Source organism: Pituophis catenifer, unplaced genomic scaffold (assembly GCF_029215685.1).
Source record: "Pituophis catenifer annectens isolate HBS135680 unplaced genomic scaffold, rPitCat1.0.hap2 SCAF_4, whole genome shotgun sequence".
Taxonomy (NCBI): domain Eukaryota; kingdom Metazoa; phylum Chordata; class Lepidosauria; order Squamata; family Colubridae; genus Pituophis; species Pituophis catenifer.
The window spans coordinates 130539357-130557299 of NW_027256884.1; the positions used below are offsets into that span (position 1 = coordinate 130539357).

Consider the following 17943-nt stretch of genomic DNA (forward strand, 5'->3'; position numbering starts at 1 on the left):
AGGACCCCACAGTCATTGTCCTCCTCTTCCTCCTCTTCTTCCATAAACCCCCCTCTCTTCTAGCACTGATGATGTTCTCTAGTTGGGTCATGAAACGACTGCAAGAAAACCAACCAGCTCACTGAGCACCAAGGATCTCACAGTTCAACCCTGAGCTACAAATATTTTCTCCTGTTGCTCGTAAAATGGGGTAAAACTCACTTAACAACTGTCTTGCTTAGCAATGAAAAAATTTGGGCTCAACTACGGTCGTCCCTTGAGGACTACCTTTGTATTTAGTACAAACCCACTTTCTAGACTTGAAAAGAGTTAATGATTTTGTTGGATGCGGATTTGCTAATTCAGAAGCTTTGCATTCGTTCCTGGCCCGTTTGGTAGAATTCGGAGTCGAAATGTGGAGAAAATGAATATCCTGCAGTCTATTTCTCGCCCTCCCTAAAGTTTCCAAAGCTGTTTTGGGTAGGGGGCAGCCCTCTCCCCCCCCACTCCCCAAGGAGAACCCAAGGCTTCCTTACGTTTTGCATCAGAAAAGGTGCCAAACCAGAAATTCGTATTTCTTGGCAAGTGGGTGACCTTCTAGGGGCCTTCAGAAACAGCGTATTTATCCTCCAGAGAGATAGGTACAAATTAGGGTGGGTAGGAGAATCCACAGGTGCTTTTTCCAAAAAGGCAACTGGATTTTCTTCTTCTTATTTTTTTCCTCCCCTCTAGTTCTTCAGAAGCTTCTTGGGATGAGAAGCGAAACTTTTTCGAGGAGGAAAAATCCAAGAAAGTCCAGTTGCTTTTTTTGGGAGAGAAAAAACCAAAAAAACAACAACCCCGAAACACTTCTGGGATAACCATGGCTTAGAGGAGGGGTCTCCAACCTTGGCAACTTAAAGCCTTGGAGGACTTCAACTCCCAGAATTCCCCAGCCAGCCTTGGAGGACTTCAACTCCCAGAATTCCCCAGCCAGCCTTGGAGGACTTCAACTCCCAGAATTCCCCAGCCAGCCTTGGAGGACTTCAACTCCCAGAATTCCCCAGCCAGCCTTGGAGGACTTCAACTCCCAGAATTCCCCAGCCAGCAAAGCTGGCTGTGGAATTCTGGGAGTTGAAGTCCTCCAAGGCTGGCTGGGGAATTCTGGGAGTTGAAGTCCTCCAAAGCTTAAAGTTGCCAAGGTTGGAGACCCCTGGCTTAGAGGATGAAGGATCCCCACCGATGTGGCTGGCAAGAACTCCACACTGGGTCTATCGAGACCACCAAGGAAACCAGAACCGACGGTTAAAACCGGGGCCACTCCAGAGCGAACCGGACCAAACCGGACTCTAAAATGCAGAATTGGGAACCGGAGCGAAATGAGTAACGAAGCGGAAGAAGGGGGTAGAGGTTGGTTTGCAGCAGATCAAGTTCACGGCATAATTTTTTAAAAAAAGAGCCTGGGGGTGGGGGGGGGAGAGTTTCTTGTTTCCAAACTCAGACCCCCTCCTCTTTCCCTGGGGAACGGGGGTGTCAAAGTTGCACTTGTGTGTGGGGAGGGGAGCAGGGGGCGGTCGGGGGTCTCCGGCAGGCTTCATTCCAGCTCCGATTCCCCGTGGCCGTCTTCTCCGTCGAGGCACCCGTTCATCTTCAGCCCGTCCTTCTCGGCCATGGCCTGCAGGTCGTACTCCTCGTCCAGAAAGTCCAGGGAGTTGTTGCTGGGCAGGCCCCTGAGCGTGAATTTGTGCGAGACTTTGGTCCAATGTTCCCGGTTACTGGCCACCCGCTCGTAAAGCTCCGACGACTTGGGGAACAGCTCCTGAAGCAGCCTGAAAGGAAGACCGGATCGGCCGTCAGACTTCCCTGCGAGGCTACGAGGGGACTTGGATGAGGGAGGGGGGAGAAATACCCCGAGGAGGTTCTCCGGCTTGCCGAAAGCCGATAAGAGAGCCTCCAGGGACAGGAGCAGTCTATCTGGAAATGTCCACCGCCTTTTGGGAACTGGGGGTGGGTGGGAGAGTTCCTGAAGGAGCCTGGAAGGAAGTCCGTCCGGCCATCAGACCTCCCTGTGGGGTCAGAGAGGACTCAGATAGGGGGGAATACCCCAAGGAAGAGCCTCCAGGGCCAGAAGCAGTCTATCTGGGACTGTCCGCCACCTTTTGGGGACTTCCTGAAGGAGCCTGAAAGTAGGACCGTTCGGCCATCGGATTTCCCTGCCAGACCAGAGAGGACTTGGAATAGGGGGAAATACCCAGAGGAGGGTCTCTGGCTTGCCAAAAGCTGACGGGGGAGCTTCCAGGGCCAGGGGCAGTCTATCTGGGAATGTCTTCCACCTTCTGGGGACTTTGGGGAGAGAGTTCCTGAAGGAGCCTGGAAGGAAGACCGGTCGGCCGTCAGACCTCCCTGCGAGGCTAAGAGGGGACTCGGATGGAGGAGTGGGGAAATACCGGCTCTCTGAAAGCTGACGGGAGAGCCTCCAAGGACAGGAGCAGTTTACTTGGGAATGTCTGCTGTCTTCTGGGGACTTCAGGGGGAGAGGCCTCGCACACACTCGTGCCCTGCTTGGGAGATTGCCTGAGGGACACCTATCCCCCCCCCGCATCCTGCACACCTTGAACCCCCAAAGCCTGACTGACACACTCACTTGTAGATGGGCATGGCGATGTGTTCCATAAAGCTGATCTGCAGCTCAGGGATGTAAGCCTTTTCTCGGTCCATCATCTCCATCGGACGGTTGCCCATGGCTTTCTCCTGGAGAAGCAGAGAAGGAGAGAAAGAAAGAGAGAGAAAGAGAGAGAAAGAGAGATGAAAGAGAGAGAGAAAGAGAGACAGAGAGGAAAGGACAGAAACAGAGAGAAAGAGAGAGAAAGAGAGAGAGAGAAAGGAAGAGAAAGAGAGAGAGACAGAGAGAAGAGAGGACAGAAACACACAGAGAGAGAGAGACAGGGAGAGAAAGAGAGAGAGAGAAAGAAAGAAAGAGAGAAAGGAAGAGAGAGACAGAGATGAGAGAGAGAAAGAGAGAGAGGAGAGAGGACAGAAACAGAGAAAGAGAGGGAAAGAGAGAGAGAGAGAGAGAAAGAGAAAGATATGAAAGAGAGAGAGAGAGAGAAAGAAAGAGATATGAAAGAGAGAGAGAGAAAGAAAGACAGAGAAGAGAGGACAGAAACAGAGAGATAGAAAGAGAGAGAATGAGAGAAAGGAAGAGAGATGAAAGAGAGAGAGACAGAGAGAAGAGAGGACAGAAACAGAGAGAGAGAGAGAGAGAAAGAGAGAGGGAGAGGAAGAGAGAGAGAGAAAGAAAGAAAGAGAGAGAAAGGAAGAGAGAGACAGAGATGAAAGAGAGAGAGGAGAGGACAGAAACAGAGAGAGAGGGAAAGAGAGAGACAGAGAAAGAGAGAGAAAGAGAAAGAGAGAAAGAGAGATGAAAGAGAGACAGAGGAGAGAGGACAGAAACAGAGAGAGAGAAAGAGAGAGAGAGAAAGGAAGAAAGAAAGAGACAGAGATGAAAGAGAGAAAGAAAGAGAGAGAGGCGAAAGGACAGAAACAGAGAGAGAGAGAGAGAGAGAGAGATGAGTGATTTCCTTCTTTTGTCCATCGCTACTTCCAGCTCATCCTGGTGTGGAGCAGCCCTCAGTCCGCAAGACAGAATAAGGATCCTTCTAAATTTCCACCTGAAGACCTTTGGGTAGTTTTTGGCTCTTTTGTCCAAAGTTTGCCAGGTTCCTGGGTTGTCTATTCTCTCTCACTCAGAACAGAGCTGGAAGGGGCCTCGGAGGTCTTCTAGTCCAACCCCTTGTCCAAGCAGGAGACCCTACACCACCATTTCAGACAAATAGTTGTCCAGTCTCTTCTTTAAAAAGTTGGAGCATTCACAACTTCTGGTGGCAAGCTGTTCCACAGGTTAATTGTTCTCACTGTTAGGAAATTTCTCTTTAGTTCCAGGTTGCTTCTCTCCTTGATGAGTTTCCACCCGTTGCTTCTTCTCCTGCCCTCAGGTGCTTTGGAGAAGAGGTTGACTCCCTCCTCTTCTTTGGGGCAGCCCCTCAAATACTGGAGCCCTGCTATCATGTCACCCCTAGTCCTTGTTTTCTCTAGACTGGCCATTCCCAAATCCTGCTATCGGTTCTTCTTATGTTTTAGCTTCCAGGCCTTTAATCATCTTCTCTGCAATTTTCCCAAACATCTTTTTTTGTAATTTGTGGTGGCCAAAACTGGATGCAGGATTTCCAGCTGTGGCCTTACTAAGGCTTTACAAAGCGGTTCTAACACTTCACGTGGTTTTGATTCTACGCCTCTGTTTACACAACTAAGGATTGTATTTGCTTTTTTGGCTGCTGCTGCACACGGCTGCTAATATTTAAGTGATTGTCCACTAGGACTCCAAGGTCCCTCTCCCAGCGACTGTTGTTGAGCCAGGTCTCACCTAATCTGGACTTCTACCTTTGTACTTTGTACACCTTCCCCTCTCCTCTGGGTAGAGGGATAACTCTGCCCCCGGGAGCCTTCCTGCTCAAAGGGGTAGACTTGCACTTTGAGTTAGAATAACTTTATGGTCACTTCGAATGTACACTAATTGGCATATGTTAAAATGACATTTCTTTGCATGCAGCTCTCAAAGGGTCACCACCTCCAATATACAGTAGTGGCCAAAATTGTGGGAACCTTTTTGGGAAAAGTGTATTTTTGAGGTTTGATGGCTAATAACACCACTTTTTTTTTTGGAGTTTCAAGATCATCCTATTCCACTGCTGGAATGGCCTGGAAATAGCCCAGACCTTCACCCAATGGAAAATCTATGGAGCCGACTAAAGAAACTGGTTAGTCAGAAGCGACCCAGCAATAAAACCCAGTTAATAGAAGCCATCATTCCATCTTGGTTTCACATTAGAATAGCTGCAGAAATCAAAGACTTGGTTCACTCCATGGGAAGATGTTGTAAGGCCGTAATTCATGCTAAAGGCTACCCAACAAATTACCGCAAGTTCAAATCTCGCCAGGCTCAAGGTCGACTCAGCCTTCCATCCTTTCTAAGGTAGGTAAATTGAGGACCCAGTTGTGGGGGCAATAAGCTGACTTTGTATAAAATATACAAAAATATGAAGGCTATTGCTTAAAAGCATTGTAAGCTGCCCTGAGTCTCCGGAGAAGGGCGGCATATAAATCAAACCAAATAAATAAATAAATAAATAAATAAATAAATAAATAAATAAATAAACAAACAAACAAACAAACAAACAAACAAATAAATAAATAAATAAATAAATAAATAAATAAAACAAAGTATTAACTGACATGGGGATCATTTTTGTATATCTCATTTTTTCTGCGTGTTTCCCTTTTCTTCTTTATACTGTAACTGCTATTCCAATAGCAAATCCTCCATAAAAGTTATTGCATTCCATTCTCGATTAAATTATCTTTCCATTGATATATAATTTTATGGTACCACTCCCAAAAAGTGGTGTTATTAGATAGTTTTAGAAAACACACTTTTCCCAAAAGGTTCCCACAATTTTGGCCACGACTGTATAACACTACATAACCATGACAAGATAAATAATTAAATTAATAAATAAATACAAAGTTATTGTAAAGAAAGAAGCTTAAGCTGTGTTGTTTTTGCTGTCGTTATGCTGGTTATGACGGAGGCTTATTTCCTACGGTTTTGCGGATGGCAGCAAAAACAAGACAGCTAATTACAAGTAGGAGACGGCTGGAAGGGCCTATTATGGGCGCAATGGCCAAATTGATTAATGGCATATAAAGGCAGAGATCTCTGTAATGGTAGTGTCAGGTTTCTAGGGTGTCTCAAATGAATTGCATTTCAAACAAAGTCTTTGAAGAAAAACTCCTATTTATTAAGCACGACATTCTAACTCCGACTCCATCGCAGCCAACACTGACTTCCTGACCCAAAACCCTCCCTTTCCGTTCCCCACTCCCCTGCACTCATTGGCCATCTTCCAAGCCACTCTATCCCTAATCTACTGCTCCAGCTCAAAGGAATTTCCCCCCTCCCATCCCATCTCCTTGGGGATATTATCTCCAGGGAAAATAAGTAGGTGAAAAGTCAAACGTCCCTTTCCAGACGCCTCCGCTTCTCCTTCTTATGTCAGCACTAGAGTAAATGCAGCTTGAAGTGCTGACAGGTAGTTTAATACTCTGATGATGTCAGAGATGGCTGATGAAAGTGTAGTAGAATAAAATTTTAATTATTTTAGTTCCGGAGTACGTAGAATGTCTGCTTCTTTCTTTACAAATATATCTGGAACTTGTATTTTTAGAAGAGTTTGTAATACAAAGTTATGCATATATATATATATATATATATATATATATATATATATATATATATATATACCCACATTATATCTAATATATGACTTTTTCTTATAACATATGTGGTTAAGAGAATACTAGAATCTGACTCAATGATTTTATTCTCACGTACCAGATCACCCTGGGAGAAGAACTCCTTGTAGATCAATTCCTGGAAAGGAAAGGAAAGATACGGATTGAGTGCAAGATGACAGACCCTCCCAACTCTTCAATCTGCACATTGTTTGGGGAGGGGGGAATGTCCAGAGAGGACATTCACACAAACACCCCCTCCCACAAACCTTGGACCTTCTGACAACTGAAGAGTGACAGGTATCTGTCGTGATTTTCCCCCAACCGGATACCCTTCTAGATACCCTGGGATCTTACTCTGAGCTCTCCCAGACGGAGAGAAGATGGAGAATGGGGCAATCTTGGCTGGTGTAGATGACCTCTAGGTGCCCCCAAGGACCGCCAGCAGAATAACAGAGTTGGAAGGGACCTTGGAGGTCCTCTAGTGCAAGGGTCTCCAACCTTGGCAACTTTAAGTCTTGTGGATTTCAACTCCCAGAATCTCCCAGCCAGCCTTGGAGGACTTCAACTCCCAGAATCCCCCAGCCAGCCTTGGAGGACTTCAACTCCCAGAATCCCCCAGCCAGCCTTGGAGGACTTCAACTCCCAGAATCCCCCAGCCAGTATTGGAGGACTTCAACTCCCAGAATCCCCCAACCAGCCTTGAAGGACTTCAACTCCCAGAATCCCCCAGCCAGCCTTGGAGGACTTCAACTCCCAGAATCCCCCAGCCAGCCTTGGAGGACTTCAACTCCCAGAATCCCCCAGCCAGCAAAGCTGGCTGGGGTATTCTGGGAGTTGAAGTCCTCCAAGGCTGGCTGGGGAATTCTGGGAGTTGAAGTCCACAAGTCTTAAAGTTGCCAAGGTTGGAGACCCCTCCTCTATTCCAAACACCTGCTCGAGCACGAGACTCTGCTTGATGTCCCTCTTTCCCTTCTAGCTCTAATTCAACAGGTGAAGTTGGGCTGGTTTTTTTGCCCGGGTTCCCAAAGGGGCAGGGGATGTGGCTGGAAAGGGCAAGGGGCTCTTTAGCCGGAGAAGGTGCCAGTTGCAGGAGGAAGAGCTCCACCTTCCAAGGGAGGCTGGCACCGAGACGTCCAGGCCAACAGCCTGGGGAACAGGGGCTCTGTCCTCCTCGGCCTCCTACTCACTGCGATCTTCCGGGTCGTTTTCCAGCCTTTGGTCTGGTCTGAGAGGTCACAGGAGGTCATGAGAAGGTACAGGAGGAGGCTGTGGTGCTGCTTGTTCGCCGGGTCGTAGCCAACTGCAGAGGGGGAGAGAGGAGGAGGAGGAGGAGTAAGGGAGGAAAAGGGAAGGAGAGAAGGAAAGGAGCGGGAGAGAGACAGAGAGAGAGAGAGAAGGAAGGAAATGGAAGAGTAGGAGAAAATGTGGGAGGGAGGGAAGGAAGGAAAGGAAAGGAAGGGAGGGAAGAAAAAGGAAGGGAGGGGAGGAAGGAAAGAAGGAGAAGGGAAGGAAGGATTGTAGAAAGGAAAGGAGAGAGAAGGAAGAAAGGAAAGAAGGGAGGGAGGGAGGAAGGAAAGAAGGGAGGGAGGGTGGGAGGGACGGAAGTAGAAAGGAGAGAGAAGGAAGGAAGGAAAGAAGGAAGGAAGAGGGAGGGAGGGAGAGAGGAAAAAGTAGGAAAAGGAAAGATGGATGGATGGAAGGGAGGGAGGGAGAGAAGAAGGAAGGGGAAAGGGAAGGAAGAAGGAAGGAAGGAAGGAAGGAAAGAAGGAAGAGGGAGGGAGGAAGGAAGGAAAGAAGGAAGGAAGGAAAGAAGGAAGGAAGAGGGAGGGAGGGAGAGAGGAAAAAGTAGGAAAAGGAAAGATGGATGGATGGAAGGGAGGGAGGGAGAGAAGAAGGAAGGGGAAAGGGAAGGAAGAAGGAAGGAAGGAAGGAAGGAAGGAAGGAAGGAAGGAAGGAAGAGGGAGGGAGGAAGGAAGGAAAGAAGGAAGGAAGGAAAGAAGGAAGGAAGAGGGAGGGAAGGAGAGAGGAAGGAAGGAAGGGGAAAGGAAAGGAAGGAAGGAAAGAAGGGAGGTAGAGAGTGAGGAAAAAGTAGGAAAAGGAAAGATGGATGGATGGAAGGGAGGGAAGAAGGGAGGGAGAGAGAGAATAAGGAAGGAAGGTAGGAAGAAGGAAGGAAGGAAGGAAGAGGGAGGGAGAGAGGAAGGAAGGAAGGGGAAAGGGAAGGAAGGAAGAAAAGAAGGGAGGGAGAGAGAGAGGAAAAAGTAGGAAAATGAAAGATGGATGGATGGAAGGGAGGGAGGAAGAGAAGAAGGAAGGAAAGAAGGAAGAAGGAAAGAAAGAAGGAAGGAAGGAAAGAAGGAAGGAAGAGGGAGGGAGGGAGAGAGGAAAAAGTAGGAAAAGGAAAGATGGATGGATGGAAGGGAGGGAGGGAGAGAAGAAGGAAGGGGAAAGGGAAGGAAGAAGGAAGGAAGGAAGGAAGGAAGGAAGGAAGGAAGGAAGGAAGAGGGAGGGAAGGAGAGAGGAAGGAAGGAAGGGGAAAGGAAAGGAAGGAAGGAAAGAAGGGAGGTAGAGAGTGAGGAAAAAGTAGGAAAAGGAAAGATGGATGGATGGAAGGGAGGGAAGAAGGGAGGGAGAGAGAGAATAAGGAAGGAAGGAAGGAAGAAGGAAGGAAGGAAGGAAGAGGGAGGGAGAGAGGAAGGAAGGAAGGGGAAAGGGAAGGAAGGAAGAAAAGAAGGGAGGGAGAGAGAGAGGAAAAAGTAGGAAAAGGAAAGATGGATGGATGGAAGGGAGGGAGGAAGAGAAGAAGGAAGGAAAGAAGGAAGAAGGAAAGAAAGAAGGAAGGAAAAGGAAGTTAAGGAGAAAAGAAAGCCATACAGAGAGAAGGGGGAAAGGAAGTATAATTGCTTAAATGTGCACAATGCATTTTAATTTTGTCTGTTGGTTTCCTGACTATTGAACAGATCCGCAATTTGCCGGTTGACACAAAATCTACTTTTTTTTGCTGGAACCTCCTTTTTCAAAAGATCAAGGGATAACGCAGCCCGTCTTTTCACGCTTCATGCCTTTTACTTTTTAAGGAGCAAATAATAATAATAATAATAATAATAATAATAATAATAATAATAATAATAATAATAATAATAATAATAATAATAATAATGAATTATTGGTGGGAAAACGATGGTGATTTTCAAGGAGGCACAAAACAGCCACCTGAGACCCCGGATCAGGCAAATGGATTCCGTGGCAAATATCCAATTTTCTCCTTGTCAAACCTATTTTCTGAAAGGCCATTTCAGATGTGACTGGTTATAAAAATAAGACCGGGAGTCCTCGGCTTACAACCATTAGGAACACGGTTGTAAAGCGAGCCTGGCATCCCCGTTGGCTTTGCAAAAGAAGGTCACATGACCCCCCCGGGACGCTGCAACCGTCGTAAGTACATGCCAGTTGCCAAGCTTCTGGACTTTTTTCCCCCCGGCGCCGTTGTAAATCACTTCGAACGGTCGCTAAATGAATGGTTGTAAGTCGAGGAACGCTGGGGAGTCCACCCTGTCGTCAAGGAGACAACACAAATGCAGCCATGGAGATGTCGACAGCCGAGCTTCACTTGGGGGAGTCTATATCTAAGGAGTTTGTGTCGGTGGAGTTGTGTGGGGACAGATTTGGTCCAGGATAGAGGTCTCCAACCTTGGCAACTTGAAGACTTGTGGACTTCAACTCCCAGAATTCCTCAGCCAGCAAAGCTGGCTGAGGAATTCTGGGAGTTGAAGTCCACAAGTCTTCAAGTTGCCAAGGTTGGAGATCCTTGGCCCAGGGCACAAACACAATTTTTGTCCTTCAGGGATTTGGTGATGTCCCTCTACTCTGCCAACCCCTGGAGAAAAATTCCATGGAGATTCTCCATCATGCAGGTCATGGTTTGTCCCTGCGTTTTTGTATTTACCAGATGAGCTCATATTTTTGGATTTTCAGACTTTCCGTAGCTTGCCAAGTGTCTTATCAGTAAGCTAACTGCGCATGTCCACATTCCTTCACTTTCTTCTTTATTGCTTTGTTCTCCTGCCAAGAGGTCCGGCCGCAGAGAGGTGGCCGGCAGGAACGTTGCCAAAATGTAATTATTTTAGATAGCGAGATGTTTTATTTTCTTTATAACAAATAAATGAGTTTTTCTTAGAAAAATAGATCTTCGGGTTTATTTTTTTTTTCTTAAAGTATGCTTCAAGGGAAAAGTCTCGATCCACGTCTCTAAATCAAGGTGCGATTACCCAAAAGCAGAATGGGATTAATTAGCACCCTGACATGGTTGTCCCAAAGGTGCTTTCTGGTTTTTTCTTCTGAAGATGTTTCGCTTCTCCTCCGAGAAGCTTCTTCAGCTCTGACTGGATGGTGGGGAATGGAAGGATTGATACTCCTTGACAGACAGCTGGTCATTTGCATCCTTTGAGAGGGTCATTGAGGCCACTTGGAGGTTTGTCTGTGTCCTCGGGGTCCCCTGAGTGGTGAAGGGACAGAAAATATCCTGCAGCCAAGAAGGCTCCACATCCATTTGCACCACTCAGGGGACCCTGAGGACACAGATAAACCTCCAAGCGGCCTCAGTGACCCTCTAAAAAGGATGCAAATGACCAGCTGTCTGCAAGGAGTATAAATCCTTCAATCCTCCACCATCCAGTCAGAGCTGAAGAAGCTTCTCGGAGGAGAAGCGAAAGGTCTTCAAAAGAAAAAAGAAGTAAGTCCAGTTGCCTCTTGAAAAAAAGCACCTTTGGAGAAGACCCTCAATTTGGGAAGCATGGGGGTGGGGTGGGGTATCCCGCTTTACCGTCGGCCATCTTCTGCAAGTCTTTGAAGATCCTCAAGTGATGGGCGAGGTCGGTGGCCAGGATGATGTCCCTCATCAAATCCAGCATCCTTTGGTAATCCTGTGGGATCAAGCGGTCCCTGCTTTACCATCCTTCACAACTGGTTAGTCAAGAGAGGCTGCTCTGTGGCCTGAAGGAGGACACCTGACTTGGAGGCCTCTCAAAAGGTCCCAGGTAGGACTCCGAAACTCCACCCACAGCTTGGAGAAGATGGGGGGGGACAGTTTGGGGGAACAATTGGGTCTTCGGTGTCCAAAGACCTCCAGCCAATTTGAAAACTGGGTGCGACCTAAGTGCAGTGTTTCTCAGCCTTCACAACTTTAAGATGTGGGGACTTCAACTCCCAGAATTCCCCAGTCAGCACAGAAACACTTCAACTCCCAGATTTCCTGAGCCAGCATGGGTGAACTTCAACTCCCAGAGTTCCCCAACCACATGTATGGATTTTAACTCCCATAACTCCCCATCTACCAAAGCTGGACCTCAACTCCCAGAATCCCCCAGTTCACCAGAGCTGGACTTCAACTCCCAGAATTCCTGAGCCATCATGGGTGAACTTCAACTCCCAGAGTTCCCCAACCACATGTATGGATTTTAACTCCCATAACTCCCAATCTACCAGAGCTGGACTTCAACTCCCAGAATTCTCCAGTCAGCACAGAAGCACTTCAACTCCCAGATTTCCCCAACCACCAGAGCTGGACTTCAACTCCCAGAATTCCTGAGCCAGCATGGGTGAACTTCAATTCCCAGAATCCCCCAGTTCACCAGAGCTGGACTTCAACTCCCAGAACCCCCCCCCAGTTCGCATACCCCAGGGCCACCTGGGGAGAGGGACGAGTGCCAAAGAAGTCAAGATCGTATCTATCCCCTGTGCCATAAAACCCCCTGCTCCCTTTTTAAAAGCCCCCTCCCCAATTTCTCCCTCCCACGGATGAGGCTCGGCCTGCCCAGGAAGCCCACCTTGCGAGAGAAATGGTCGAAGATGTTGCAGCCGTGCGTATTCAGGATGGCGATGGCTTGAGCGAAATGGTGTCTCTGAGGCAAACAAAACACCACAGCGGAGATGTCAATGAATTTAGTGCATAATTGCACTCATAAATCAATCATTTTGTGTAAGTGCATATTGGGTTGTGCAGTGGAACACAGGTAGCCCTCGCCTCACAACCAATTATTGAGCAACCTTTTGATTGATTGATTGATTGATTAGTCGTATTTCTATGCCGCCCACTCTCCGAGGACTCTGGGCGGCTTACACCAAAGACAGTATATACTAAATAGCCTATTGCCCCCTAACAATCTGGGTCCTCATTTTACCCACCTCGGAAGGATGGAAGGCTGAGTCAACCTTGAGCCGGTGAGATTTGATCCGCTGACCTGCTGAACTAGCAGTCAGCTGAAGTAGCTGCACTACTGCACCCTAACCACTGCGCCACCTCGGCTCTATATTCTTGATGTTACAAGAATGCTAAGAAAAAAGTGACTTATAATCTGTCCTCACACTTACAGCCGTCGCAGAATTCCCCCAGGGTCGCATGATCAAAATTTGAGGACTGGCATGTATTTGGGACCGTTGCACTCTCCCGGGGGTGGGGTGGGGGGTGTCACGGAAATCACCATTTACGACAAGGAAGGTCAACTGGGGAACCCGTATTCACTTAACAACCGTGTGACTCGTTTAACAACATTGGCGATTCACTTCACAACGGTGCCCCCCCCCCCGAATAATGCCGTAAAAATCAGCGCGTGACTCACTGAACAACCTGCTTTGGACAGTGGAAATTCTGGTCCCACAAAGAAAGTCGTAAGTCAAGGACTTTCTTGTAGAGGATTTGATCCCACAGAGCAGGGATGGTGATAGAAATATTGTTCTGACTCGGCTCCCCAAAGATGACAAACCTTCTGAAGTGAACTCAAAGATTCCTTTAATTAGGAGCGCCAGCAGCCCCGGCAAAAAGTTTCTCTCTCACCGCAGGCTAAGAATTCCGTCCGTCCAGAAGATGAATAGTTGTCTGTCCCATCTATTCATCTCCCCCCACTGCCTTTGATCCCCAGAGTGAGGGTGGGGCTTTGCTTGCAACGGTGGCTCTTCCATCCCAAGGACCGGCCCATAGATTTCCACTGCTCTCCTCTCCTCTGCCTTCTGTGCATTTGAGCATCAGGCACTGGACCCAGCTGTTCCTCCTCCTCCTCATCAGCCACCTCCAGACCTGGGGGCTGTTGACCCTCCATCTGACGGCTGACAGACGGCCCAGGCTCTGCCTCTGTCTCTCTCTCTCTGACGGCTCCATTCCCTTTTTCCCCTCCGAGCTCCCAGGTTGCCCTGATGCTGACTCTGATTCCCACACCTCCTCCTCCTCCTCCTTTGATTCGGCTGCTGGAGGGGCCACAATAAATATGATGGATTCACTACTCCATCTGTGTCTCCCAGCAGAGGGCCCCGGGGGAGGGGGGGTGTTCAAAAGAATCAAGATGGCGGCCTTGATGTAATTGAAACATTATTTGTATGTATGTATGTTTGTTTACTCACTTACTTATTTAGAGGCAGTTCTTCGACTTACGGCCACAACTGAGCCCAAAATTTATGTTGATGTGTGAGACACCTGTGAAGTGAGTTTCGTCCTTTCGTTTTACGACCTTTCTCACCGCGGTCGTTAAGCGAATCAGTGCAGTGGTTAAATGAGTCACACGGTTGTTAAGCGAATCTGGCTTCTCCATCAACTTTGCTGGTCAGAAGGGCGCCAGAGGGGAATCACGTGACCCCCAGGACACCAAAACAGTCCTAAGTACCTGCCAGTTGCCAAGCCTTTGAATTTAGATCACGTGACCAAGAGAATGCTGCAGGGGTCGTAAGTGTGAAAAATGGTCATAAGTCACTTTATTTTTAGTGTCGTCATAATTTCGAACGGTCACTAACAACTGTTGTGAGTCAAGGCTACCGGTATTGGTGACTGTTCTGTTCAGACCCAAGTTAATTCCCAGGGATTTTCCCACAAGCTACAGAGAAAGGAAGGCATCCTGAAGACACTTCAGCCCACTGGATTTTCTCTTCTGCTTGGGCCAGATTTGACCCTAGTCCCCATCTGGCAAAGAGGGCAACGGATTCCTGAATCCACAAGAGATGGAGCCTCACAGGGTCCCCATCACGGCCTCCTCCTTTCGTTTATTGGAACGGTAGAGGGTCTCCTGCTTGAGGACGGTCTTGGACTAGAAGACCTCAGAGGTCCCTTCCAGGAGAGGAGAGGAGAGGGGAGGGGAGGGGAGGAGAGGAGAGGAGAGGAGAGGAGAGGAGAGGAGAGGAGAGGAGAGGAGAGAAGAGAAGAGAAGAGAAGAGAAGAGAAGAGAAGAGAAGAGAAGAGAAGAGAAGAGAAGAGAAGAGAAGAAGGAGAAGAGAAGAGAAGAGAGAAGGATGGAGAAGAGAAGGAGAAGAGAAGAGAGAAGGATGGAGAAGAGAAGGAGAAGAGAAGAGAAGAGAGAAGGATGGAGAAGAGAAGGAGAAGAGAAGAGAAGAGAGAAGAATGGAGGAGAGAAGAAGGAGAAGAGAAGAGAAGAGAGAAGGATGGAGAAGAGAAGGAGAAGAGAAGAGAAGAGAGAAGGATGGAGAAGAGAAGGAGAAGAGAAGAGAAGAGAGAAGAATGGAGGAGAGAAGAAGGAGAAGAGAAGAGAAGAGAGAAGGATGGAGAAGAGAAGGAGAAGAGAAGAGAGAAGGATGGAGAAGAGAAGGAGAAGAGAAGAGAAGAGAGAAGGATGGAGAAGAGAAGGAGAAGAGAAGAGAAGAGAGAAGAATGGAGGAGAGAAGAAGGAGAAGAGAAGAGAAGAGAGAAGGATGGAGAAGAGAAGGAGAAGAGAAGAGAGAAGGATGGAGAAGAGAAGGAGAAGAGAAGAGAAGAGAGAAGGATGGAGAAGAGAAGGAGAAGAGAGAAGGATGGAGGAGAGAAGAAGAAGAGAAGAGAAGAGAGAAGGATGGAGGAGAGAAGAAGAAGAGAAGAGAGAAGGATGGAGAAGAGAAGGAGAAGAGAAGAGAAGAGAAGAGAAGAGAAGAGAAGAGAAGAGAAGAGAAGAGAAGAGAAGAGAAGAGAAGAGAAGAGAAGAGAAGAGAAGGGTTGGAAGGGACCTTGGAGGTCTTTTAGTCCAACTCTCTGCTTAGGCAGGAAACCCTTCACCACTTCAGACAAATGGTTATCCAACCTCTTCTTAAAAACTTCCAGTGTTGGAGCATTCACAACTTCTGGTGGCAAGCTGTTCCACTGGTTAATTGTCCTCACTGTCAGGAAATTCCTCCTTAATTCCATGTTGCTTCTCTCCTTGATTAATTCCCATTTGTTGCTTCTTCTCCTGCCTTCTGTTGCTTTGGAGAATAGGTAGACTCCCCCCCCCACTTCTTTGGGGCAGCCCCTCAAAGCTTGGAAGGCTGCTATCCTGTCTCTGATTCTATGTTGTAGTTGCCCTCCCCTTTTCTCATACTAAAGACGGTTGGCCCTTCTCAGCTATGGGGCTGGTCCCCGTCTTCCTTCCTTTACCTCCATCACGGATCCTTCGGAACTGTACAAAGCAGCCAGGACGGATTTCTGGAAGAGAAGGGAGAAGGGAGATCTGTCTCACTGGAGAGGTTGGGTATGGGTGAAGGAGACCCCCAACGGGGGGAGGGGGTGGGTGGTCCTTAGCCCAATGCTGCATCGAGCAAGACCCAACCCTTCATTCTCCCTTGCAGAGGGGTGGGGGAGGGGGCTTCCCAACCTTACCGATGCCACTTGAAAAGAATTGTTGGTGCCTCGGTGGTCCAAGTCGTGGCACATGCAGGAAATGAACAAGGCGAAGATTTCGATGTCTCTACGGGGAAGATAATCATAATCGTAAGTTTATTTATCAAGCATATATAAGATTACAGGTAAAAGTATAAGCACAATTTGAATACAGGAAAAGAAGTAAAAGTAAAAAGGAATATTAGGAGAGGGACGGAAGGCACGCTGCTGCTCTTATGCACGCCCCTTACAGACCTCTTAGGAATGGGGCGAGGTCCACAGTCTAAGGTTAAAGTTTTTTTTTTTTTGGAAAAATATTTTTTATTGTTTTTTCCAAACATAAACGTAAAATATATCTTTTAAGAACCAAGTCTTGATCCAGCCATAGATAGGTACAATCGTTTATATTCCTTTAACAAGCTCTAATCCCAATTTTCTCATTGCATCTTTTTAAAATTCAAACTCAAATTTTTAACACAAATTCTAACGTCTTATTCTAAACTAAACTATTGTATCATCAAAACCTTAATTTCCATATAAACTCTACTCATTATTTCCAATTGTCAATCAAAATTCTATTTCACCAAGCCGGGCTGGCATAAATCTCTTCTAATCGTTCTAAATCTTTATGCTGAAGATTCTTAACCGATGAACCAAATTGGCTTAATCATCTTATATTCACATTTTATATGTATGTTATTTTAACTGTTCACTGCCCTGAGTCCTTCGGGAGAAGGGCGGTATAAAAATTAAATAAATAAATAAATAAATAAATAAATAAATAAATAAATAAATAAATAAATAAATAAAATAAAAATCAAAAACAGAAATTTTTAAAATATTTAAAAATTTAAATTTAAAATATTTAAAATATTCTGACATCTTCATCTAAGTGTTTACCTTACATTTTATCACCACAAATCTTACTTCCCAAATATGTACAACTCTATTTTTATTTCAACTTATAAATCAAAATTTTATCTATATTCCTTAATCTCTAGACCCATTTCAGCGAATCTTTAAATCTTAAACTTTAAGGTTAAAGTTTTGGGGGTTTGGGGAAGAGACCACAGAGTCAGGTAGAGCATTCCAGGCATTGACTGATGCTGAAGTCGTATTTTCTGCAATTGAGTTTGGAGCCCCAAAACCTGGGTGGGCGTGGCCAACTCAGCATCACTCCCACCCAGTCACATGATACCCCAGCCATGGTGTTTTCTGTGGGAAATGGGTCTCTCTCTCTCTCTCTCTCTCTTTCTCCCTCTCCCTCCCTCCCTCTCATTTCTGTTTTTCTCTCTTTTTCCTCTCCCTCTCTCTTCTTTCTTTCTTTCTTTCTTTCTTTCTTTCTTTCTTTCTTTCTTTCTTTCTTTCTTTCTTTCTTTCTTTCTTTCTTTTTTTCTTCCTTCTTTTCTTTTCTTCCCCTCCCTTCCCTTCCTTCCCTTCCCGTTCCCTCTTTCTTTTCCTTTCTTTCTCATTGAATACGATAGCAAATCGTATAATGTAACGGTCGTGAGTGTGAAAAAGGATCCTAAGTTTCTTTTTCCCTGTGCTGTTGTAACTTCGGAACGGTCACTCAACGAATGGGTTATAAGTTGAGGATTTCATTTTGCAAGATTTCTCCCTAAAGGCAAAGAATCAATGAAGGAAATTGCTTCGGGGAGCCTCAACGGATCTTTGCTGGGTTTTGAAAGCTGGCACCCCGACTTCCACAAGCTGAACAGGGACCAAGAGCTGTTGGTTCAACCTCAGCTTCTGTTGCTCCGAGATGCTTAAGATCCTTAAGCCGTAGGGTCTCCATCCCCTATGATCCCGAACGTAAATGAAGCCCATCATCCACATTCACTTACTCCAGATAATTGATGAGCTCCAGATTCTTGTACAGCAAGTAGCAGAAGTGGGACACGGAGAAAGCGTGCGTCCAGTTGTGATAGGGAGGGTCTCTGTACCCCTTCTTCACCATGAGGCAGAACCTGAGGAAAATGACACACAGACACAAAAAGAGACAGTGTGATGACCTGGGGCACAGCACA

General features: G+C 46.8%; 1 protein-coding gene across 1 annotated transcript in view; it reads right to left on the bottom strand.

Annotated features, from left to right (window-relative positions):
• Positions 1-1496: 1496 nt before the first annotated feature.
• PDE2A (phosphodiesterase 2A) overlaps positions 1497-17943 on the bottom strand; it is a 206578-nt gene continuing 190131 nt past the window's right edge. The window contains 9 exon segments of the mRNA XM_070943043.1: positions 1497-1787; positions 2603-2709; positions 6410-6448; positions 7500-7612; positions 11135-11234; positions 12138-12212; positions 15695-15742; positions 15917-16004; positions 17761-17883. Of these exon segments, the coding sequence (XP_070799144.1) occupies positions 1553-1787; positions 2603-2709; positions 6410-6448; positions 7500-7612; positions 11135-11234; positions 12138-12212; positions 15695-15742; positions 15917-16004; positions 17761-17883 (928 nt within the window). The 3' untranslated portion in view covers positions 1497-1552.